We start from the raw sequence: 26,528 nt of genomic DNA, 5'->3' as shown, positions 1-26,528 counted from the left end.
TTAGTGGAGGGAAAGGAGCAACTGGTGTCAAAGTGAATAGTGTCCTCTGCAAGTGTTATGAAGCAGTGGATAGCTGCGGATACTGTCAGACCTGGAATGGACACCAACATGGTGATACCAGGATGCTCAAACTGTCCAACCAGGTGTTTCCCTGTTAGCCAGGGAAAGCACCTGACCATACTCCCATCCCAAGCCTACTGACTGCAGAAGCAGGTCAGACTTGTGTGGTATGATCAGTACAAAAGGTTTGATTTGTTGTTCTGCTCCAGCTGCAGTGATCAAGTGCACAGCTGCCTGACAGGGACCTCCAAACAACCACCATCACATCATTTGCATACCTTATTATCCCTTTTCCCATTTCTTGGCCCTCCTTTTCACCACTCCAGTCTCTTCCCAAATAATGATTTTTTTCCCCATTGGTCCCAATTTTGCTTCATCCATACCCAAATTTGGTATTTCTTATACCATTACCTAAGTCATCTTGGTCATACATGGTAATACTGATGCAGTTACCTAGGCACTGCTGGCCTTGGAAGACTCTTCTCCCCAAAAGGTCCCCATCACTGCCCTTCAGTTAGCTGTGAAGCTTGGTCATCTCTCACATCACTCCCTGTGAAATCCAGCCATCCCTCACAGCGCTGTCTGTAACTTCTGTCAGCTTCTTACTCTGTTATCTGTCACATCCAGTAATTTCTCATGTCATGTCTGGTAGTTTCTCATGATCTGTTCAGTTAGTTAAATATCAGTCAGTGGCCTGCAGCCTTAACACCTCCTAGGTAGAATGGTTTGGAGATGAGTGGAGTAAGGAAAATGTGAGACTTAAAGGCCTCCAGTTTTGTATTTTGAGGTCCTCCAGTCTGAGTGCTGGAGTACTGTAGCTGTTAAGGGATGTTAAGAGAGAGAGAGCGGCTACTTTCTCTAGCAGGTCCAGTCCAGGCCCCTCCTGCCCAGATGCTGGAGCCCAGCCTGGTGCACTCGGGGACCCGGGGTCTCTGCCCAAGGTGAGGGACGTGGCTGCCACTTTCCCATTTGCAGGTTCAACCAGTAGCAAAGCAGAAACACACAGACACACAGGACACTGACATGGCTGGCTACAAAGACTGCCACAGACAAGGCACTGCCTTCAACAGCACCTACATATAGGACTCACATAAAGCACACAGACAGCCAGATCCCCTTCCTCCTCTTTGTCTGCGTCGTGGTTTAACCCCAGCCAGCAACTAAGCACCACGCAGCCGCTCACTCACTCCCCCCCCCACCCAGTGGGATGGGGGACAAAATCGGGAAAAAGAAGCAAAACCCACGGGTTGAGATAAGAACAGTTTAATAGAACAGAAAAGAAGAAACGAATAATGATAATGATAACGCTAATAAAATGACAACAGCAATAATGAAAGGATTGGAATGTACAAATGATGCGCAGTGCAATTGCTCACCACCAGCTGACCGGCACCCAGCTAGTCCCCCAGCAGCGATTCCCCGCCCCCACTCCCCCCAGTTTATATACTAGATGGGACATCACATGGTATGGAATACCCTGTTGGCCACTTTGGGTCAGGTGCCCTGGCTGTGTCCTGTGCCAACTTCTTGTGCCCCTCCAGCTTTCTCGCTGGCTGGGCATGAGAAGCTGAAAAATCCTTGACTTTAGTCTAAACACTACTTAGCAACAACTGAAAACATCAGTGTTATCAACATTCTTCGCATACTGAACTCAAAACATAGCACTGTACCAGCTACTAGGAAGACAGTTAACTCTATCCCAGCTGAAACTAGGACAGTCTGGCAGAGACAGAGGTCACTAGTGAAGGCACACACATGACACTCTAGATTCACACACACATTTGTGGATCACCTGAGTACCAGCACGGCCTCTCTGTCCATCCAGTACCACTGCCCAGATCCCAGGCCCTCTGACCTGTTTCACAGGTCCCCTACTTGCTGGCTGGTCCAGCTTGATGCTTGCTAGCAAATACGCAGCACTCACACATCCGTCCCACAGGCACCCCACACTTGCAAGTGTGGGAGCAGCTCGGAACACCTGGCATTTGTTTTCAAGAATGAATTAGAATTTGTTGTGCTGCATGTTGGCCAAGCCTTTGAAGAACTAGTATTACAAGGTCAGGTTGGAGGATGGCCTTGTGTAGGCCTGGGAAGATGTGGCTGAAGACAGTCACGAGTATGTCTATGGAATGTTTTTATCTTTAACTGTTCTGAGGACTGGCAAACATCCCAGCTGAGCCAGATATGCACTCCTGTTTTAGTAATATTGGCTGTATGCCCTTAGTTCTTTCCAGATCCTTGTGGAAACATATATAAGTCTGATCCTTTTGTGAAATAAACGGAATCTTGTACAGATAGCTTGAGTGGTTAATCCAGTCCCCGCAGCAAGTTCCCCCAGATACCAGCACAGACCCTCTGCCCACCTGATACCCCTGCCCAGATCCCAGGCCCCCTGCTTAAGTCCAGTTTGAAGTTTGCTAGTGAATGACATGCACACCCCCAATGTACATCCAGTTTCGGGAAGATACAGACACTCGGACTCCCCAGCAGATGGCACCAGGCACACAGGCTGTGACCCGTAGTCCCACTCTAGCTGCTGGTGCTGAGCACCTTACTCATGCTGGTTTCCCCCAGTAACTGCTTTTTGGGACACACACTGTTTCCACCCCAGTGGCTAGCCGCCAAGACCCCCACCTGCTCCAGTAGCTGACATCACAGGCCCAGGGCACCTACACCCCTGGTCTGATTCTAGTAGCTAGCACCAAATCTACTCACACACACACAGAGGTCTCACTGGTAGCTGGCACCTAGTCCTTGCAGCACATATACACATGGGCTAGAGAGTGAGATTATGCAGGGTGATAGTTAAGAAAAGATTTAATAAAAAGATAGGACAGACTGTGGTGATCAGGCACAGGGCTCAGCCAGAAAAGTGTACTGACCAGCCCCATTTTACAGACAACTGGCCCCTTTTATACTCCTTTCTGACTATCCCCACTTTGTCCCTCCCTAATTCCCTTCCCCTGCACATTTCCTCATCAGTTGGCATAGTCCCACTTGCCCCCTCCAACATCCTGGATCTTCAGGTTTGCATTCTTATCAGTTGCAAAGTCCTGGTTTGCCTGCCATTTCTTGATAGCCCAGTGTGACTGACCAGGTTTGTTTTCATCACCACCTGTCATTTGTTGGTCAGGTTTGTCTCTGTATGTTCTTGTTTATGGCTTTTTTTGACCAGATACCCTTAAAGTAGATATAATTGTAGAGGACTGTCATGTATTTAATTTTTTAAAGATATTTCTCTGATCATTTTGGAAAAGCAGAGATAATTAAAGAACAGATGTAATTTTTGAATGGAAAGAATTTTGAAAGTTTAGCTTGTTTTACCAACTATACTGGTCACTTATGGTTGTGCACTTCCTTTCATGTGGTCAATTAAAACAGGCTAATATAACTTTCTTCTCTCCTTGCCTTCATTAAGACAAGAATTATTGTTTTCAATTGAATGGGAATATCAAGAGTGACTCCTATCTGTCTTATAGCCCACACAAACTGTTTACTATTTGCCTAGTCTTGCACAAATACCAAAGTGAGTTTTTAGTCATACTGTCATCAACTGATAGAAAAAAAATTCCCCTTTTGTCCAAACAGGCACAAGCTGGTGAGCTAGCTAAGTTGCAGGATGACAACTGGACAAACATTACAGGTGAAATTTTTCATACCCATCGATATTATATCTAAAACTGGTTTGTTTTATGTAAAACTGGGCTTAAAGCCCAGTGTTGGTATCCATTCACTGAATTTTCAAACCAACAAAAAAGGACATTTAATAGAGGGAATCAGAACTGAACCGCTACTACGCCCTAGAAATAAGTCACTAAGACGTGAATAGAGCGAGCGTTGCGACAAGGGTGCTCCCCGTGCATGCTGGGAACTATAGTCCGCGAATAGCCTAGGGACCATTCATAGTTTTGCGCACGGCCCAGGACGCGGCTGAGGCCAGTGTGTTTTGGGAGTTGCAGTTTTGGGTGGACCGCAGTGTTTGCCGGGAACTGTAGTCTAGTGAGGTAATCGCAGCATGACCGACTCGTAGCCTGTTACTGGGTCTCCTCCCTTTGATTCCCCACCCCCCGAATAACTAAGAGGGAGGGGTTTCCGGGGGTGGGTTTTTGTCGGTTCAAAATTCCCCGGATGTGGACATTAGTGTGGAATTTTCCAGAAAGGTTGAGTTGTAAGTTCTAGATTTTGTGTAGTGTGGTTCGATTCTTTCTTTCGATGAGGGGGTTGGTGTGTCCGTATGGTGGGATTAATCGCTTAGTGTTCTTGTAGGTCTGTCGCCATGGTGAAGGAGACCCTGTATTATGATGTGCTGGGGGTGAAGCCCAGTGCCTCTGCTGAGGAGCTGAAGAAGGCGTACCGTAAGCTGGCCTTAAAATATCACCCTGATAAGAACCCCAATGAGGGTGAGAAGGTTAGTGTTGAGGGAGTGGGAGCTGGACCGAAGCTGCTGAGGGGTTGGGGGGAGTCACTCCTGATTTTTGCCTAGGGGCTGACTGGAGCGAGGGGCTTGGATGGGGAGATTATAAAGACCCTTCCAGATATTGTTGCTGCTTTTGGAGGGGAGAGGTTTGGTTTGGGGAGACCCTATTGTCTGTGGGGAGGGAAGTGTTCTCTTGCCAGGGGCCTGGTTGGAGGGGGGGGGGGGTCTAATGGTAAATTGAGGGACCCTGTGGGGGAGGTTGGTAGGAATGAGAGCCCCTGATGGAGAGAGGGGTTCTGGCTGGACCTGATGGGGGAGGGGGGAATGGGCACTTGAGGGAGGATTGTCAGGTTGGGGGTGGGGGGAATGGGCTCCTGGGGGAGCTGCTGCTTAAGGATTGGGGTCTGAGGCTTAATGTGCATCTTTCACAGTTCAAACAGATTTCCCAAGCCTATGAGATACTGTCTGACCAGAAGAAGAGAGATCTGTATGATAAAGGTGGTGAGCAGGCCGTCAAAGAGGGTGGCTCCAGTAGTAGTTTTGGGTCACCCATGGACATATTTGACTTGTTCTTTGGAGGTGGTGGGAGGATGCAAAGGGAGAGACAAGGTAATGTTCCTACTTCTTATGCTGCCCTAGACTTAACAGTATGACCATTGTACGTGAACGAGTGCTGAAGTTTGTCTCGGGTGAATAGTGTGGCTTGCAAGACTGCATCAAGGCTATTTAAATGATCTTATAGCTGTATTCCAGAAACCATATAGAACTGTTGTTAGCCTTTAAAGCCTAAAATGAGTAGGGAAAGGGGTGCCTGTGTAATGAGAAGGGTACTCATTTTATACACTGGTAGTTTAGATCTGTGAGTTGTCTTATGTTAATTTAATACCTAGCTAGACTCTGCATTTGGGAAGCCTTTATCTAAGGATAAGCCTAGCTTTTAATAAAATAGAACAGGAATGGTATGGTAAAGTATCTTACTTGGTAAATAAGGTACTGCAAGTGTACTGTCAAAATCTGAGTTTTTAAATTGCTTCTAGCTGAAGGACCTTAGTTAAAAGTAACAACATAAAGTGAACAAAGCAGTTTTCATTTATGAGATCTCCTTGTTCTTCTGTACTGTCCAGTGGAATTGGGTTAAAGCTGCAGTAAAGCTAAAATGCCAATCCAAATTGAAGTTCAGACCAATAGTATCAGCAAAGATGTCAATATTAATTTAAAAACTGTGTTTAAGAGTAGTGCTGACTATATCACTTCTTAGTTCATATGCAGTGCTGGTAAATGAAAGAAAAGAAGGTCTTATATCAAAATGTCATACAACTTCATGTAGCAAAACATTTTCAGTAAGCAAGAACTTGTTAGCCTTACCATGGATTTGATTAGAACTTTACTTGGCAAAAACAGTTCCTGATTGTAAAATTCCAATTGCCCAACTGTTTTGGGAAACTTCTGGGGGGAAGGGGGGGGGGGGAAGGGGTGGCAGTAGTATTTAATTGGCTGTAGGAACTATCTCCTACTTCCCTGTAGTTATCCAAACATACCTGTCTATTTTCACCCTTTAGACAAAGTTAAAAATCTTAAACCTAAATCTCAATGTATTTTGTTCTTATTATTATTGCTTATACTTTCATGGAGGAGTCTTCTGGCTTCTTCTGAAAAAGATTACTAAGAATGCAATGATAATTATTACATAATTGTAAGTTTAAATAGGAAAAAGCTATTGATAACAGCAGAAGTAGATAAACAGGAAGTGTTAAAGCTTTTAAAGACTTATTCTAACGTGATTTGAACATAGTAACATGGGAAACTTATAATTTTGGGTTCAAGCTATCAAATTTGAATAAATATACTCTCCCCTCCCTCCCCTTCCCTTATAGGCAAAAATGTTGTTCATCAGTTGTCGATAAGCTTAGAAGATCTGTATAATGGTGCAACAAGAAAGCTGGCTTTGCAAAAGAATGTGATCTGTGACAAATGTGAAGGTAACTTCAACACTAAAACTAGACATTAGTTATTTCTGAAGCTCCAAATGTATTTTGACCTTCTAGTTTCTTCTGGAAATATAACTGTTTGATTCTCACTCTGTCATCAGGTCGTGGTGGTAGGAAGGGTGCAATAGAATGCTGTCCTAATTGCAGAGGCACAGGCATGCAAATCAGAATTCACCAGATTGGTCCAGGAATGGTGCAACAGATTCAGTCTGTATGTATTGAGTGTAAGGGGCATGGGGAGCGTATCAGCCCCAAGGACCGATGCAAGAGCTGCACTGGCAGAAAAATTGTTAGAGAGAAGAAGATTCTAGAAGTTCACATTGACAAAGGTAAGGGTTTTACTAACTTGGAGTATTATATTTAAATAGATTGTCATTGGGGTTGGTGGTTTGGGGGGGGGGGTTTAGCACTAAAACAGGAGCTTCAGCAAATGCATGGTATTGATCACTTGTTATAATGAGTAACACTGTTGGATATGCATTCAGTACAATAGCCTGTTCCTACTCTTTAAAGGTAACTTGCCTTTAAGCAGGGGTGTTTACTTGTGTATTAGTGCCCACTTACTATATACATTACTAAGTATTAATCCCAAAGCTTGTAACAATGCAAGTAGTGAACTAATCTCCATAAGAGCAGGTTCAGAAACAAAAATGCGACTGGTTAATTGGATTGATAAAAAGCGAATACATCACTTAGCTTATTAAGCAAGTTTAACTATTATCTTGACATTTTGGAGGCCCTACAGAATATGATTACTTTTATGGCATTTTACTGTGAAGGGGAGGACCAGGTCTCCTGAAGTGTGAAGACATTGCTAAGCCTATAACGCTTAGAATTAATTTTGTTATGTCACCCTGATGACATTGCGCAGTACAGATGTTCTGGTCTGTGTCCTTTATGTCTGGCAAAACTTAATTCAGAATTTAAATCCCCAGAATGGTAAGGGAATGTGAGGCTATTTAGCAGCAGGCCGCTCAAAAGTAGGTGGGAGCAGTCTTTGGAGGAGTTGGAGTTGAAAGATAAAATGCATTGGCAAGCATGTGGCTTACAATAGACTTGTACCTAACAGTAATCAGTAACTGTTTTACATCTCTACTTAAGCGTGCTTTATGTAATGTCTTATCTTTAAGAGGAGGAACATGATAGTAACACTAAACTTGAAGCTTGGCAAGAGTATATCGCCGATATTTTTAAACACTGTTTTAAAAGTTACTGAAAAGAGCACAATTTTGTCTATTGTAGTCATCCTGGTTTTCTACCAGGTAGCATGAAGCTGCTAGAATTAATAGTGCAATAACCCTTCTGTAGGTGAAGTTGCTTTCTTGAGTGACAGTTGCACTCCTAGGAAGAGTGCTTCCTAAACTGAAGGCATTGAGATCTTTTTTTCTCAAGTAGTTCTGCCACAGACTTAAGAGACTTATCAACTTCTTAAAGCAAGCTTTGTGTGCAGCATTTCTTCTATGCCTCTTCTGTAGTGGTTGTGCATATGATAGAAACCATCTTGATAATATTTCCCTCAAGGATTTTTATCTTGGCAGGTGACTGATTTCTACTAGAATGGGATTTCATGCTTATGAAACGTAGCTCAAGTTGGCAGTACTAACATGTTTTGGAAAGATGAGTTGGTAAGATACTTGCTTCAAGCAAAGGTCCTAATGTTGCAATCTCAAGGTTCAGTAATATCCTAGTACAAGCTAGTGCCTATTAAAAAATTTCACATTGTTACATTTGAGAGGAAAGAACAAAAAAAAGCTGAAATATGTGGTCTCTGCAATAGGAATGAAGGATGGTCAGAAAATAACATTCCATGGTGAAGGGGACCAAGAGCCAGGACTAGAGCCAGGGGACATAATTATCGTCTTAGATCAAAAAGATCACCCTACACTTACAAGGTAAACTCTATGAGTCTTTATGCATGCTCCTGAGATGCTTGTCTTCAAGCTTCCTCTGTTACCACTGGCTTTTTTTAGGAACTGGAAATATTGTCAGATAGGACTATATGTCTAGAGCTCACTTGTGAGTTGGTTTGGGCTGTCAGATATTGACATATTTATAGAAGTACTGGTAGAACTAGTCAAAGCACTTGGTGCTCTAAACATACAAGGTTTGTGGTTATATAGTTTATTTTTTGGATTGTTTGGAGTGAGTTTTTCTTCTTTCTTTCTCTGGGGGTGGGAGAGGAAGTAAGACAAACCTAAGGAAGTTATGGATATTGGGAATTCACAAACTTCTAAGGACTACAAATGTTGGAAAATAATTGTTTCTTAATAGCTGTGAATATCTGTAGCAGTTGTTGTCTTACTAAGTCCTTGTTCTTGTCTCCTCCTGTGAAAGTCTTCCAATACCAAACTCTGATCTAGCATAGGCAACTGCTTGTTATATAGTTTCTTCTGCCTTGAAGCCAAGCTTCGGTGCTTGTGCTATTTCTCAGGATCCTGTTTATGGCTGCCTTATGGTCAGAAGCATGCATCCTATATGCATAATATCAAGGTGATCTGCCTCCTATGTGTTTTTCTTGCCTGAACACATTGGTTAACATAAGGAATGGAGAGGACTGATAATTTGTGGAAGTGAAACTGAACTGGGTAGTGTCAACTATGGTAAAGTACTTCACGTTGCCTAACAATGTTGTTTTGTGTTAAAGTCCATTGTTTCAAGTTACTTTGTGGAATGAGTCTGTCAAGTAGTAGCTTCTCTTCTGGAAAAAGCAGCACTTTGGCCACCTCTAGAAGATGAGCAGTAGGCACCAAGTGCAACTAACTGCTGATCAGAGCATTCATGAGGGGAACAATGAATTTGGGAAGGCATTGATCTCTTAACATGGGGGCACTTAGTCTACCAGCTCATCCCTTTGTCCCTGTAAGTAGGAATGACAGGTCAAAGGCTCTAGTGTAGCCTGTAGTCAATCTGATCAGCAGTCTTGTATGGTGCTTAACTCCAGAAGCTGGTGCCAAAACTTTGTGCTGAGGCAGGACAGATGGAATACTACTGTTAGCAGCTTCCAGCATTGAGCTCACAGACTAAAGAATTGGAACCTGCATGGTATTTGGCAGGCTAGTGATGAGCAATTTTCTCTACCCAGCTTCCAGTGAAACCAGGTGTTGAATCAGTTGTGTCAAAGGGTCTGTCTGGTCCATGCATTTATTATGTTACCTGGGACTTGAAGTTCTGACTGCACTGGAGTATTGATGTCCATCCCCCTGCACTGGCTTCAGCTTTAATGTCCTTAGATGTTCCTTGACATCAGTAGTTTTGTAGGGTTATGCTGAGGTAATGCCACTTCTGGGGCAGATGGAATGTACCTCCTGTCCCTTCAGGGTCTAAAACTTTCCAGGCAAGTCTCTTTCCAGACACCTTTAAATTTGTCTTTTTTAACAGGTCCAAGTCCTTTTAATAGGTTTGAGGTGCCCTTAAACTAAATAACTCCTGAACATCCCAGTACATGCAGACATCATTTGTGCTGACTTTAATGTAATTTCTTTAATTTTCAGTTCTGACTTAACTGGATGCATCCTGGTTTCATCTAGAAGCTCCTTTCAGAGTGACTCAGAGTTGCTTTCTAAACTTCCTTACCACCAGACCTTCAGAGGGAGTGTAGGAGACTCTGAAGGAGGCAACTGAGGCATGAGAGAGACGATTCCCTTACAGACTTCTTTCAATCCAGTCTTAAAACCTAGCTGGTTGTTACTGGATATATTTTGTTGTTTAGTTGATAGTAGCTGTTCCAGTTACTACCTTATGACAATTTCAAGCCTCTGGCTTTACACTGCTCATAAAGCCAAGTCCTATTTTGTTCTTATGATTCCATTTGGAAGGCTCTTTGAGGATGTTGATACCTAAATATATTCAAGTTAAATGTCAAGCTTAACTTCTTGCAGCTAACTTGTACCTGCCTGTGTACATCAACGTATACAATAATGTATACAACTGTCTTCCTTAATATTTATACTACAGTATCTATAAGCAATTGCATTCCCTCCATTTTGCAAATCAAGCTCTTCTAGTGTTGAGGAGGGAGTTTTACTTGAGTTGTCATCCAATGTAGCTGAATAGAAATGTATGAGACTTGGAATTTTGCTACCATCTTGTTCAGTGGCACAAATACTTTCCTATTTCTGCTGGAAATAATTTTTGTGACTGGAACAGTTGACCTAGCAATTTCATTGCTACCTTTACACTTAATCATCTCCAGCTGAGCTTGCTGCAATATATTAAGGTTTTAGTCTTCAAGTGTGTGACCTAGAATTTTGTATTGGTAAATCCCCAGTTGGACATCAGCCTTTAAGGCCAACTGGTGAACTAACTTCTTGCTCCATATCTTTGTTTACTGTAGTCCAGATGAGAATACTGTCCCACAGCTACCTTCATTTAAAAAAAGCATTGCAAAGTGTTTAGCATATAAGGTACATATGGCTATGAAATGAAATACAGGAAATTCCACTTAAGAAAAAACTTTTTTTACTTGGGGGGTGGTGGTGTCAAACACTGGAATGGGTTGCTTGGAGAAGCTGTGGGGTTTCCATCCTTATAGTTATTCAAAACCCGACTGGACGTGGCCCTGACTAACCTGCTCTAGTTGACCCTGCTTTGAGCAGGGGGGTTGGACTAGAGACCTCCAAAGGGTCCCTTCCAACCTCACCTATTCCATGATTATTTGATAATTTATCCAGCTGCATTTAAAAGGCCCCCTTACTTACAACACAGGATTGAGTGTTCTTAAGTGTTCAGGCTGTTCCCTTCTCCATGTTAAAATTTCTGTTTTTAAATTGATTAGTGAAGTCAAGAGTTGTTTCTGACTTCTCTTGAAATAAAAGTTTAGCTCTGAGCTCTCTGCATTTTGTTTTCAGTCTCACTAAAATTACTACTTCATCTATAGTAACCTTCAGGTTATTATTTTTAATAGAAGAAAACATTAACTTTTTGTTTGGCTGAAGAGTTTCAAATTAAGATTTCTTTAAGCAAAAATGCTCAAGCTTTCACACTTGCAGTGGTGTTTACTGCAGAATACGGAGATCCAGGTGATCCACTGAATTGCTAAAATGGCATTGAATGAAATTCTTCAGCAAAGGGTTTTTGAATATACTGAACTACTGAAGAGTGGAAGGGAATATTACATGGATAAATGACTGGCTAAAAAGTAGGAAACCAGGTAAGAATATAATTCCCTCTGATAAAGAAACATGATTGGACCCCGAATGAGTCCTAAAAAGAGCTGCACTGGGGACCTTTAATTTCATTTAAACTCTGAGGTGGTGACTTGATGATACAGAGCTTTTTACAGGGTAAGGAAGACAGAAGTTGTTTAAAGTTGCAGAATGATTGCATGATATAATGCAACAAACATGACAATTTAAGTTGAATGTTAAATGTAAAATGAAGTGCATAAACTTAAATACTTGCACAATAGTGGGATCTCAGCAGTACCAAAATGTTGGTTGTAACAGATCTATGAATAGATCATCTTAATGCTAAGGAGCAAGTAAAATGTTAGGAATTCTGGGGGGGGGACACAGACGGATGCAGACGGACATGGGACGATGACAAAACCAATTGCTGTCTATATAAAAAATCTGTGGTGTGCCTGTGCCTTGAATACTGCATGTAATGCGGATTTTACATTGCAAAGTGTGGTGGGTTGACCCCAGCCAGCAGCCAAGCACCCACAGAGTTGCTTACTTACTTCCCCCCCCAGCATCCCGGGAGAGAGAATAGGAAGAGCAAAAGCAAGAAAACTTGTGGGTCAAGATAAAGACAGTTTAATAGGTGAAAGTAAGTCACAAATCTAAAACACAGCACCACGTGGGCTGCTATGAAGAAAGTTGACTCCATCTCAGCCAGATCCAGTACAAAAAGATACAGTAGAACTGGAGAATCTTAAAGAAGGGTAATGAGGAAAAGATAGAATAGCTTCTATGTGGAGAGTGATTTTTTTGAAGTAGATCCTTCCTTGTAGAAAAGAGGGGAGGAAGGAAGAGGGAGAATTTGTGTAGGAGCAACTGTTGTCTGTCTCTTAGTATCACTTGAGATACTACAGTTACTATTACCAACAGGACAAGAGGCAGTGGGCACAAACTGAAGCACGGGAGATTCTGTGTGAACATAAAGAAACACTTTTTCACTGTGAGGGTGACCAAGCATTGGAACAGGTTGCCCAGAGAGGTTGTGGAATCTCCTTCCTTGGAGATATTCAAAAGCTGTCTGGATATGGTCCTGGGCAGCCTGCCCTAGGTGACTCTGCTTGAGCAGGGGAGCTGGACCAGATGACCTCCAGAGGTTCTTTCCAACCTCAACCGTTCTGTGGCTCTGTGAGGTTCAGAACTGGAAGTGGCATTTTGTATGAGGATATGGAAATCTTTGGCATAAGATGCTGTCAATGGTTGATAGCCATCAATAGATTTCATGAAAGGGAGGGAAAAAATAAAACTATGCTTCTAGGTTAAAGTCCTTGAGGTGCCCTGATAAGGGCTGGAAGCTGAGTGTATTGTGGGGCAGTGTCATGTGCTTGCCTTGCTCTTGTACTCTCCCCTAGGCATCTGCTCTTGAAGTGAGGATATTTAAATTAGTCAAAGATCAGCTTTACTAGATTAGGGCAGCAGCCTGATCTCAGGGAAGTTGGTCTCCCCTAATGATGTAACTAAGTAGAAGGAAGAAGGAGGTACAAAATCATATTAGATCCCTAAGTGTTGCCCACAAAATCAGAAAGCCAAAAATTATGTTGGAGAAGAATAAAACAGATTGACTAAAAAAGTGTTGCTGCATCTTGTTTCTTTATATGATTGTGCTAATATATGACAGTATTCTGCAAATTTCTGTCCAGTTTGGACAATGTTAAAGAAGGGATTAATTGTCCCAGCAGTAGAAGTTTGGAGGCTGAGACAAACCTTTTCCCAGAAGGGGGAAAGCATAATGAAATGAAACTGAATGCTGTTGCGTGTGGTATGGTTTGGGGGGGTGTCCTGGTTTCGGCTGGGATAGAGTTAGTTGTCTTCCTAGTAGCTGGTACAGTGCTATGTTTTTGAGTTAGGTATGAGAAGAATGTTGATAACACACTGATGTTTTCGGTTGTTGTTAAGTAATGTTTAGTCTGAAGTCAAGGATTTTTCAGCTTCTCATGCCCAGCCAGCGAGGAGGCTGGAGGGGCACAGGAAGCTGGGAGGGGACACAGCACGACACTACTCAAGGACAGTTATTCAAGAGCTAACCCCCTGTCGTGGTTTAACCCCAGCCAGCAACTAAGCACCACGCAGCCGCTCACTCCCTTCCCCCCCACCCAGTGGGATGGGGGAGAGAATCGGGAAAAGAAGTAAAACTCGTGGGTTGAGATAAGAACGGTTTAATAGAACAGAAAAGAAGAAACTAATAATGATAACACTAATAAAATGACAGCAGTAATAATAAAAGGATTGGAATGTACAAATGAGGCGCAGTGCAATTGCTCACCACCCGCCGACTGACACCCAGTTAGTCCCCGAGCGGCGATCCCCCCGCCCCCACTCCCCCCAGTTTATATACTAGATGGGACGTCACATGGTATGGAATACCCTGTTGGCCACTTTGGGTCAGCTGCCCTGGCTGTGTCCCCTCCCAGCTTCCTGTGCCCCTCCAGCCTTCTCGCTGGCTGGGCATGAGAAGCTGAAAAATCCTTGACTTCAGACTAAACATTACTTAACAACAACTGAAAACATCAGTGTGTTATCAACATTCTTCTCATACCTAACTCAAAAACATAGCACTGTACCAGCTACTAGGAAGACAACTAACTCTATCCCAGCCAAAACCAGGACAAATAGTAAATGGCTCTTATCACAGGTATTATCCCTGAAGTAGTTGGCTTAGTTAATAGAGAACATTAACTATTTTACTGGTCAGGCTTCTTAGTATTAAGATTCCAAATTTATTGTCTTTACCAAATTTAATACCCGAGTTAGGCATGGTCCTTCTCACTCTTCCTATTTCCCCACCCCACCCCTGACTATTGTTGCTTGGTTCTACCACAGGCGAGGGGAGGACCTTGTTATGTGCATGGATATACAGCTGGTCGAAGCACTGTGTGGCTTTCAGAAACCTATCACAACACTGGATAATAGAACTATAATTATTACTTCTCATCCTGGTAAGTGTTGGTTTGTTTTGTGCTAAAAATCTGTACATTCAGCAAATGTAAGCTGAAAAGCAAGCAATTAGCATAGGGGGAGCAGAAAGGATTGATCCTTAAAATACTACTTCTTTTCCCTCCTTCCCCCACCCCCAAGTCTTTATAGCAGAGAGCTTTAAACAAAAGTTTTGCTTAGTGGGCAATAATAACTACATGTTTCTTCATATGACACAGTGTCCTAGTTTCAGCTGGGATAGAGTTAATTGTCTTCCTAGTAGCTGGTACAGTGCTATGTTTTGAGTTCAGTATGAGAAGATTGTTGATAACACTGATGTTTTCAGTTGTTGCTGAGTAGTGTTTAGTCTAAAGTCAAGGTTTTTTTCAGCTTCTGATGTCCAGCCAGCGAGAAAGCTGGAGGGGCACAAGAAGTTGGGAGGGGACACAGCCAGGGCAGCTGACCCAAAGTGGCCAACGGGGTATTCCATACCATGTGATGTCACATCTAGTATATAAACTGGGGGGAGTGGGGGCAGGGGGATCGCCGCTCGGGGACTAACTGGGTGTTGGTCGGTGGGTGGTGAGCAATTGCCTTGTGCATCATTTGTATATTCCAATCCTTTTATTATTACTGTTGTCATTTTATTAGTGTTGTTATCATTATCATTATTAGTTTCTTCTTTTCTGTTCTATTAAACCGTTCTTATCTCAACCCACGAGTTTTACTTCTTTTCCCGATTCTCTCCCCCATCCCACTGGGTGGGGGGGGAAGTGAGTGAGCATCTGCGTGGTGCTTAGTTGCTGGCTGGGGTTAAACCACGACACACAGTAACAAACTTTACTTCATGGATGTGCTGATATTCTGAGGATACTCAAGGTCTCTGAAGATAAATTTTTCAGACTTGGAACTCATGGAATACTTGACATTCATAGGTATGCTCTGTTTGAGAAGCATACAGAATGGTAGAATATAGCATGGATGTGTACCTGTTCTCTTAAACAAAAGCTGTCAGGCAGTAGGTCCCTATTAGACTACTGGATATCAGTATGGTTGTTGAAACAGAGCTTACAAGGCTGCACAAATGCATCCTGAAAGGAATTGAAACTAAAATTGCTTGTTTTGCCTGCCTGGATTTTTTTTTTGTTTGTTTTGTTTTGCTTAAGGCCAGACTGTCAAACATGGGGATATTAAATGTGTGCTGAATGAAGGCATGCCAATATATCGTAGGCCATATGAAAAAGGACGTCTGATCATAGAGTTCAAGGTAAGTGAATCAACTTCCATGGTACAGCTTAACACTGAACATACAGAACTTCAACCTTAAGTAATAACTTAAGCAAGAAGATACACTAATCATTAAGTGTCTTGTTTAGTGTGTTTCTTGCAGTGTGGTCAGATACCTAATGCAATGCACAAGGCTATAGACAGAAAATATCCAATTCTTTCTTGTACTGGTTTTGGCTGGGATAGAGTTAATTTTCTTTATAGTAGCCTGTATGGGGCTATGTTTTGGATTTGTGCTGAAAATATTGTTGATAATACAGAGATGTTTTAGTTATTGCTGAGCAGTGCTTACACAGCATCAAGGCATTTTCTGCTTCGTATACTGCCCTGCTAGCAAGTAGGCTGGGGGGTGCCCAAGAACTTGGGAGGGGATATGGCCAGGACAGCTGACCCCAACTAATGAAAGGGATATTCCGTACTATGTGATGCCATGCTCAGCAATAAAAGCTGGGGGGAAGAAGGAGGAAGGGGGGGGGATGTTCAGAGTTATGGTGTTTGTGTTCCCAAGTAACCGTTATGTGTGCTGAGGCCCTGCTTTCCTGGAAATGGCTGAACACCTGCCTGCCGATAGGAAGTAGTAAATGAATTTCTTGTTTTGCTTTGCTTGCGCACGCAGCTTTTCCTTTGCCTATTAAACTGTCCTTATCTCAACCCACGAGTTTTCTCACTTTTACCCTTCCAATTCTCTCCCCCATCCCTCTGAGTGTGGGGGAGTGAGCGAGCGGCTGTGTGGTGTTTAGCTGCTGGCTGGAGTTAAACTGTGACATTTCTAAATAGCTCTTTACTGAAAATATACTAAGTACTGAAATAACTTGTTTGGATATCCTGTGAATTTTCATGTTTGATGTGTTTTTTGGCCTCCAATGTATCTTAGGAAGAACTGAAATATAACTGACCTTGTATTGGAGCAAGGGGATTAGTTAGTGTCGTGGTTTCAGCCCAGCCGGTAACAAAGGACCACGCAGCCGCTCGCTCACTCCTCCCGCCCCCTCCGGTGGGATAGGGGGGAGACAGAGGAGAGAAAAGAAAAAAAAACTGGAACCTCGAGGGTTGGGATAAGGGCAGTTTACTGGGACAACGCAAAAAAAGTTACAACAACAACAACGGTACTAATGAAAGAGTATACAGAAAAGAGTGATGCACAGTGCAACTGCTCACCACCCGGGACCTGACGCTCCGCCACTTCCCCCACCGAAAGTCAAGAGCAGGAGGACCCTCCCCCCGGCCCACTCCCCATGTATATACTGAGCATGATGTCACATGGTATGGAATAGCTCCTTGGCTAGTTCAGGTCAGCTGCCCCGGCTATGCCCCCCACCTCCCGGGTTCCTGTAAAAATTAACTCTATCCCAGCTGAACCCAGGACATTATCCACCCCTTATTCTATACCATCTACATCATGCCGAGATCCTACATTTTCCAATCAACCACTACCACTTTCCTTGTCTTATATATATATATATATATGTATATGGACCCCCCCCCCCCCACACACACACATACAAATAGTATTCCCTTAGTCAATGGGTTATCCCTCCAATGTGTCCATCAATTTTATTTAGTCCATGACCTTGAGGCTCCATCTATTGTAACACTTCTTCAGGATAAGAGAGATGGTGTGAGGTGTTGGGTTGTTGTATGCTGTCTCTGGAACTTCTGGCTGGTACATTTGATGCAACCCACACCCTTGGTCTGCAGGTCGAAGATGTTGATCTTGAGGAAATTGCTGGGCACCAGTTCAAGTTCTATCACTGTTGTTCTTGGCTCAGTTTCAAAGTCCATTCTTCAGTCATTTGGGTAATTCTTACAGTAATACCCTTGATATGGCATATAGACACTATAGATACAATGACATACATTGGCAGGTTATTTAGCAGTTAAATATCATACAGCCTAGTTCACTGGCTATTCTCTCCCAAAATCAAATCTCCCTGAGGTACACATCGAACTTCCCCATCCTTCTGCATCACCCACCACGTGTACCCAGGTCCCTGAGCAAAAACCACCCCTTGGATGGGTTTGTCTCTGCTTGAGGGAGGACTAACCCAGACTGTCTTCCCTAACATACTCCTCATGCGCACTACAGGAACTTTATCCCCTTCTACAGTATGTGGAAGTCTTGGTTGGGCGGGGCCCGCCCGATTGGTGGATCCTCTAGTATTAACTAACCAGGTGGCTTTTGTTAAATGTGTATCCCAATGTTTGAAAGTTCCACCCCCCATTGCTCTCAATGTAGTTTTCAGCAGTCCATTGTATCGTTCGATTTTTCCGGAGGCTGGTGCGTGATAAGGGATGTGATATACCCACTCAATGCCATGTTCTTTGGCCCAGGTGTCTATGAGGTTGTTTCGGAAGTGAGTCCCGTTGTCTGACTCGATTCTTTCTGGGGTACCGTGCTGCCATAAGACTTTCTCTTCAAGGCCCAGGATAGTGTTCTGGGCAGTGGCGTGGGACACAGGATATGTTTCCAGCCATCCAGTGGTTGCTTCCACCATTGTAAGCACATGGCACTTGCCTTGGCGGGTTCGTGGGAGTGTGATATAGTCAATCTGCCAGGCCTCCCACTGTTTATATTTCAGCCATCGCCCTCCATACGACAGGGGTTTTAGCCGCTTGGCTTGCTTAATTGCAGCACATGTTTCACATTCATGGATAACCTGTGCGATAGTGTCCATGGTCAAGTCCACCCCTCGATCACGAGCCCATCTATATGTTGCATCTCTTCCCTGATGGCCCGAGGTATCATGGGCCCACTGAGCCATAAATAGCTCACCCCTACATTGCCAGTCCAGGTCCACCTGAGACACTTCAATCTTGGCGGCCTGATCTGCCTGCTGGTTGTTTTGATGTTCTTCAGTGGCCCGACTCTTGGGTACATGAGCATCTACGTGGCGTACTTTTACCACTAGCTTCTCTATCCGAACAGCAATATCTTGCCACAGTGCGGCAGCCCAGATGGGTTTACCTCTGCGCTGCCAATTGCTCTGCTTCCATTGCTGTAGCCACCCCCATAGGGCATTTGCCACCATCCATGAGTCAGTATAGAGATAGAGCACTGGCCACTTCTCTCTTTCAGCAATGTCTAACACTAGCTGGATGGCTTTCACCTCTGCAAACTGGCTCGATTCACCTTCTCCTTCAGCAGTTTCTGCGACTAGTCGTGTAGGACTCCATACAGCAGCCTTCCACCTCCGATGTTTTCCCACAATGCGACAGGACCCATCAGTGAACAGGGCATATTGCCTCTCATTTTCTGGCAGTTTATTATACAGCGGGGCCTCTTCAGCCCGTGTCACCTCCTCCTCTGGTGACATTCCAAAATTTTTGCCTTCTGGCCAGTCCATGATCACTTCCACAATTCCTGGGCGACTGGGGTTTCCTATGCGAGCCCGTTGTGTGATCAGTGCGGCCCACTTACTCCACGTGGCATCAGTTGCATGATGTGTAGAGGAGACCCTCCCTTTGAACATCCAGCCCAGCACTGGCAGTAGGGGTGCTAAGAGGAGCTGTGTTTCAGTACCAACCACTTCTGAGGCAGCTCGAACTCCTTCATATGCTGCCAATATCTCTTTTTCAGTTGGAGTATAGCGAGCCTCAGATCCTCTGTATCCCCGACTCCAAAACCCCAGGGGTCGACCTCGGGTCTCCCCAGGTGCTTTCTGCCAGAGGCTCCAGGTAGGGTCATTCTCCCCGGCTGCAGTATAGAGCACATTTATAACATGTTGTCCTGCCCGGACTGGCCCAAGAGCTACTGCATGAACAATCTCCCGCTTAATTTGTTCAAAAGCTTGTCGTTGCTCAGGCCCCCATTTAAAATCATTCTTCTTCCGGGTAACTTGGTAGAGAGGACTTACAATTTGACTGTAATTTGGAATATGCATTCTCCAAAAGCCCACAACACCTAAGAAAGCTTGTGTTTCCTTTTTATTAGTTGGTGGGGACATAGCTGCTATTTTGTTGATCACATCCATAGGGATCTGACGACGCCCATCTTGCCATTTTACTCCTAAGAACTGGATCTCCTGTGCAGGTCCCTTGACCTTACTTTCTTTTATGGCAAAACCAGCCTTCAAAAGGATTTGGATTATTTTCTTCCCTTTCTCAAAGGCTTCTTCTGCCGTGTTGCCCCATACGATGATGTCATCGATGTATTGCAGGTGTTCTGGAGCTTCACCTTTTTCCAGTGCAGCCTGGATCAGTCCATGGCAAATAGTGGGGCTGTTTTTCCACCCCTGGGGCAGTCGATTCCAGGTGTACTGGACACCCCTCCAAGTAAAGGCAAACTGTGGCCTGCACTCCGCTGCCAAAGGAATGGAAAAAAATGCATTAGCAATGTCAATTGTGGCATACCACTTAGCTGCCTTTGATTCCAGTTCATATTGAAGCTCTAACTTATCTGGCACAGCAGCGCTCAGCGGTGGCGTGACTTCATTCAGCCCACGATAATCTACTGTTAGTCTCCATTCCCCATTAGATTTCCGTACGGGCCATATGGGACTATTAAAGGGTGAGTGAGTCTTGCTGATCACTCCTTGACTCTCCAGTTGATGAATCAACTTGTGGATGGGGATCAGGGAGTCTCAGCTGGTGCGATATTGCCGCCGGTGCACCGTCGTGGTAGCAATTGGCACCTGTTGTTCTTCAACCTTCAGCAACCCCACAACCGAAGGGTCTTGAGAGAGACCAGGCAGGGTAGACAGCTGTTCAATCTCCTCCGTCTCCAATGCAGCTATACCAAAAGCCCAACGGTACCCTTTTGGGTCCTTGAAATACCCCCTCCTGAGATAATCTATACCAAGGATGCACAGGGCCTCTGGACCAGTCACAATGGGGTGTTTATGCCACTCATTCCCGGTTAGACTCATTTCAGCTTCCAATATGGTTAGCTCTTGGGATCCCCCTGTCACACCAGAGATACAGATGGGTTCTGCCCCTGTCACGGTCCACTCGGTGGACTCGTGATGGTTCGTTTGCTACGATCTCGAAAGTGCAAAATTAAGGTGACCAACACCAAAGGGGATAGCAGTAATCACACAGTAAAACTTTATTGTATTGCCTGTGAAGAGGCACGCGATAGTTAGAGATGGGTGAGAGAAAGGAGAAAAATAAAGTTAAGTTTAGAAAGAGGAGGAAAAGAGGTTATAGCTACCACCGCTGATCTCAAGACGTCCTAATGGTCCCGGGTCCAGCTAATGCTGCGTCGTCGATCGTCGTGGTCCTTGGTGGGGAAGCTTCAAATTCCCATTGTTCAGAAGTCATCTTTTATGCTTAGTAACACACCTTGCTCCACCTCTGCCTCAGGAGTCTCCGCCCTTCTCAGAATACAATTATCATATCTCCGCCCTTCTCGAGCGAGGCTATCACGCAGGCGCAGGGTCAGTGTCTGAGGCGTGGTAAGTCTTGGAGGCGGGTAGCCTTCGACCAGGAGGTGTGTTTTGGTATTATAATGAAGCAAAGTTCGTCTAGAGTTCATGATTTCTTCATCGATGTTATGGCAACAGGTGCAATCCATCCTTTTTGACAGTAGCTATGCGGTTATCTCTAGCGGCTCTAGCCAGGTACCTTCCAGGAGCCTTGTACCGCACATTCTGTCCTTGGGATTGGCCGCTGCGCTCCAAACAGGCAGTTGTCAGGTAATGTACTGTTCATGTTCCTGATGACAATGTTGAGACAATGCTGATTTTCTGACCGACTCTTACAGCCCCTTTATAACTTGATGGCATTAGGGTGCATTGTGTACCAGTGTCTACTAGAGCCTTATATTCCTGTGGGTCTGATGTGCCAGGCCATCGAATCCACACTGTCCAGTAGACTCGGTTGTCCCTCTCCTCCACCTGGCTGGAGGCAGGGCCCCTCTAATCCTGGTTAGAATATTCGTTACTCACTTTTTGCACACGTGAATCAGGAGTCCCTTCAAGAGGATCAGAAATGTGATCAGCCCATCTACTGCATCTGGGGGACTCCTCACAGGAAACTGGAGCAGCAGTTTTCCAAGAAGAATCCTCTTTTCTGGTTGCTTTTTCTCGCAACTCCCGTACCCGTGCATCCAGGACTGAGGTAGGTTTTCCATCCCACTTCCTCATGTCCTCTCCATGGTCACGCAGGTAAAACCACAGGTTAGCCCGTCGTGTGTACTTTCTCTCTCCTCTCTCTTGGGCAGAGGAATGCTTACTCCCAATAGCTGCGATGCGGGCCTGTACAGGTGGGGAGGAGGACATATCCACTTTGAATTGCTGGAACTCTCGGGACAATTCCTCTACAGCCGAGACACAGGCCCGTAGGGAGGAAGAGAGACTTCCTTCGTATTGCCGGAGTTGGACAGCCAATTCATCCACCGTTTGTCCATAGCCTTCTTTCCAGGACATTACTGCCAATGAGTTGGCATAGGTTGGTGGTGCACTTCGTAGAAACTTCCGCCACATGGGTTGTGTGCATTGGACTTCATCTGGGTCTATGGGTGACTGCGCATTTTCTGGTTCATTATAAATCACCTCCAGCACAGCTAATTCCCTCAGGTACTGGATACCTCTCTCCATGGTGGTCCACTTGCCTTGGTGACATGTAACTTCATCCTTGAAGGGGTATCTTTCCTTCACACCTAACAGAAGTCGCCTCCAGAGGCTGAGGACTTGTGTTTTTCTCCCAATCGCCTTGTCGATGCCCCCTTCCCTAGACAGAGATCCCAACTGCTTGGCTTCCTTACCCTCTAATTCCACACTACTAGCCCCATTATCCCAGCATCGGAGCAGCCAGGTAACAATGTGCTCACCTGGGTGGCGGCTAAAATCTTTTCGCATATCACGCAACTCACTCAGGGATAGAGATCGGGTGATTATTTCAGGTTCTGCCTCTTCCTCCTGTTTTTGTGATGACCCTGGTTCATCTTCATCTCTCACTGAGCGAACTGATTTCTTTGTGTGTTTCTTTTTCTGTACAGGGGCGACTGATACTGGCACAGGTTGGTTCTCTGGTTTAGCTGCAGTATCTGTCACCGGGGTTGGGGTAGCCGCGCTGCCTGTTGCCGGGGTAGGGGTAGCCACGGTGCCTGTTGCCGGGGTAGGGGTAGCCACGGTGCCTGCTGTCCTGTTTTCCATCTTTTCCCCCTTTTCTCCCTGAGGGTGCTGCCTAATATCAAGCAGTGTTTGGTAGATACTGGCCAGGGCCCAGCACAGTGCAGCGAGTTGTACGTCTCTGGAATAGCCACAGCATTTTTCTTTCAAATATTCTACCACTTCATGAGGGTTCTGTAGTTGTTCAGGAGTGAACTTCCAAGCCACTGGGGGTGAGAAGTTCTCTAGATACCTGCCCATATCCTCCCACATGCCGTGCCACTCATGAATATCCAGCTTTGGGGCAGATCTCTGGGTGGTACTCTTAAAGAGCCTTTTTGTAGCCCTAAACAAGACCTGACACATATTCAGGAGACATAGCACTAACAGCACACTGGCTTGTGCATCCCAAGGATATTCAAAGTTCTCAAAAGCTGTTGTAATTAGTCGGAAGGAGAGAAGGGAGGCGAACGGACGGGGGGAAGTATCCCCCCCTAACTTCCCCATGGATTGGCTGTAATTACCAATAAAATCCGATAGAAGGTGCCCAAAGTATGGAAAAGATATCACTGCCTCATACAGATACCAGCTTAACCTCATGACCAGTGATGTAATCATTTCACAAGTCGACATTGCCCAGTACAGCAAAATGATAATCCCAATCACTCTCCCAGAGGTGAGAAACGTAACTACAGGCAATACATAGAGCATATAAGGACTTACAAAACGCCACCATGTAAACAAATTAATCAACATTGTGACTAACATCTATTTATCTAATATAAGGAATGCGTATGACAAATTTGTTTCAACACGCTCTAGCCAGATCTGTCGTTATCTCAACCCTTCCTGCCCCACGTTGGGCGCTAAAAAGGACTGTCGTGGTTTCAGCCCAGCCGGTAACAAAGGACCACGCAGCCGCTCGCTCACTCCTCCCGCCCCCTCCGGTGGGATAGGGGGGAGACAGAGGAGAGAAAAGAAAAAAAAACTGGAACCTCGAGGGTTGGGATAAGGGCAGTTTACTGGGACAACGCAAAAAAAGTTACAACAACAACAACGACGGTACTAATGAAAGAGTATACAGAAAAGAGTGATGCACAGTGCAACTGCTCACGACCCGGGACCCGACGCTCTGCCACTTCCCCCCACCGAAAGCCGAGAGGGAGAGCAGGACAGCCCTCCCCCCGGCCCACTCCCCATTTATATACTGGGCATGATGTCACATGGTATGGAATAGCTCCTTGGCTAGTTCAGGTCAGCTGCCCCGGCTATGCCCCCCCACCTCCCAGGTTCCTGTAAAAATTAACTCTATCCCAGCTGAACCCAGGACAGTTAGTTAATTGTAATTACTGAAGAGAATTTCATTAGTACTGATAGGAGGGGGATCAGGCTAATCTCTAACTGCTGCGTCTCCCTACTCTGGCTTTAGCTGAGGATATCTTTTTTTAGCTCTTTCAATATGGCAGTCTGGGGCAGAAAAAAAGGACTGAACTAGAGAAGACAGTGAAGTTGCCAAATATAGTAAAAATGCACTTTTAGCAGATGTGAAAGACTGGCAAGTGACCAAACTATGTCCTTAGCAATGTTTTTTCCAAGTCTTCTGTAATTCTAAAGCTGATGCTGGCAGATAGTTGACCTGTAGTAAGTGATATAGATGCCAGTTAAAGCCAAATTCAGTAACTGTAGCTCTTTATTTCAGGTGAACTTCCCAGGTAGTGGCTTCTTCTCCTCAGATAAGTTGTATTTGCTGGAAAAACTGCTACCCGCAAGGCAGGAAGTAGAAGAAACTGAGGAAATGGAACAAGTGGATTTAATGGACTTTGATCCAGCTCAAGACAGAAGACATTGCTATAATGGAGAAGCCTATGAAGATGATGAGCACCACCTTGGAGGTGGTGTTCAATGTCAAACTTCTTAAAAGGGCCAGTTAATAACCACTGTGATGCCACTTTTATATGTGTCAGTAGACAAGTGGAGGACTACAGGTGATTCACCCTCACTTCCTGATATCTTTTTTTGTTGCTGTTAAATTCAGCTATAGTTCATTTTAAAAGCATAAAGAAATTAAAGTGGTAGTATGAAAACTGACTTTACAATTTGTATAAAGCTCCAGGATGCAAGTGCAGATCAAGTTGATCATAAACACTGTCTGTCAGACAAGCTGTCTGGAATACTTTTCATGACTAAATCTGCAATTCTTGTATCTGTGTTCAAGTGCTTGCTCTTAGACTAAGGTTCTGTAGCATTCTTGATGCTCTGTAGAGCTGCGGTTTACTGAAGGATGCACAAGTATTTCTAATTCATGTGAAGATATATCTACAGCTTTTGGATTTGCACTGATGTTAGTCAAATCAGAACTTGCTCTATAATGCAAACATGTAATATGTGAACCTGACACATTTGTTTAATTTTTTTCATGTTCAGTAAACTTGTGTGATTTACTAGTTTATGTCGGGGAATGTAGCAAATCTGCCGAATGCCTGATGGCGCGTGAGCAGCGTGACCTTGAGCAGCTTGTGGTGTATCCTTGAGAGTCTGGAAAGTCCTGGGAAAAAAGATGATAAGAAGAACCGTCTTAACGAATCTGCAGCTAAAATTGTTACCCAATCATGAATTGTTAGTTACTAGCTAAACCAATCATATATGAACGCATACTCTGAAGAAAGGTATAAAAAAGCTTGTTAGAACAATAAAGTAGCCATTTTGCCGTTTTTGCACAGTCTGATGTTTGTCGTGTCCGTCTCTACTGTGACAAGTTTATTTAAGAATTAATAGTTTCTTGGTGTTGTGTTAAAGTGTAAAGAAGTTTGGCAGAAAATAAACCCCCTTGTATTCCAGCTTGTCCTCAGATATCAGAGAGGCTGGGGGCGGCTAGGCTTAGATTCTGAGTGATGTCCAATTCAACAAGTCCAGTCGTGTTCAATGTATTGAACTATCACGATTACGGATGGACAAATAGTGCACTGTACTTTCAATTTAGTCACGTTCAACGAACTATCACGGCCAGACTTAAGGAGTTTGGTCACGTTCAACAAACTATAATGGCTAGATTAATGAATAGTACAGTTTATTAAAGTGACAGGAGTACAGGTTCTTTTGGATTGCCAGTGATAAATACACTGTATGCAAAGCACGTGCAAATAATATTACAGTCGACTACAAGCACAATAAATTATGGAAAAACTCTATAGAGATTTCTAAGTTTCCCGGGGAAGCGCTCGGTATGACCAAGGGTTCGAATCTTACCCAATAGGCGTCCCTATGGGGGGAAGAGAGGTTCAGCCCATTGACTGATCCCAGAAGTCAGCGATGTCCTCCCAACTTGTCTATGATGGTGTCTTCCCTAGCGTTCCTCCTCTCTTAAGCCCTTTTATACTATTTTCTTATTTTTAGGTGGAGCTTGAGTGACTCTAGTCATACATACCTTTATTATGATTGGTGTAAAATCTCCTCACTTTACTTTTAAAGGTATATGCTAGAGAAATTCAGAGCGCATGCTCAGTGAGGGGTGGTTGCACCTTGGAGGCGGGTAGCTTTTGGGATGGAGGTGTGCTTTGGTATTATAATGAGATTATAATGAGTCAAAGTTGACCCAGAGAACATGATTTAGCATGTCACTACTCCAGAACTGGGCACT

General features: G+C 44.3%; 1 protein-coding gene across 2 annotated transcripts; it reads left to right on the top strand.

Annotated features, from left to right (window-relative positions):
* The first annotated feature begins 3,648 nt into the window (after positions 1-3,648).
* On the top strand, positions 3,649-25,340 carry LOC121232955 (dnaJ homolog subfamily A member 1-like). 2 transcript variants are annotated; one of them, XM_041121518.1, is made up of 9 exons: positions 3,649-3,703; positions 4,327-4,468; positions 4,909-5,086; positions 6,352-6,456; positions 6,567-6,794; positions 8,243-8,357; positions 14,463-14,578; positions 15,722-15,822; positions 24,591-25,340. In XM_041121518.1, the coding sequence occupies exons 2-9, from the start codon at positions 4,337-4,339 to the stop codon at positions 24,807-24,809; spliced, it is 1,194 nt and encodes a 397-aa protein (XP_040977452.1). In that variant the 5' UTR covers positions 3,649-3,703; positions 4,327-4,336; the 3' UTR covers positions 24,810-25,340. The 2 variants fall into 2 exon arrangements, with proteins under 2 accessions (XP_040977452.1, XP_040977451.1); XM_041121517.1 differs by lacking the exon at positions 3,649-3,703 and adding an exon at positions 4,097-4,228.
* Positions 25,341-26,528: the final 1,188 nt, after the last annotated feature.

The sequence above is a fragment of the Aquila chrysaetos genome (assembly GCF_900496995.4).
Source record: "Aquila chrysaetos chrysaetos chromosome W unlocalized genomic scaffold, bAquChr1.4 W_unloc_2, whole genome shotgun sequence".
Taxonomy (NCBI): Eukaryota; Metazoa; Chordata; class Aves; order Accipitriformes; family Accipitridae; genus Aquila; species Aquila chrysaetos.
Note: the sequence above shows the minus strand (reverse complement) of the source record. Positions and strands in the feature narration are given on the sequence as shown.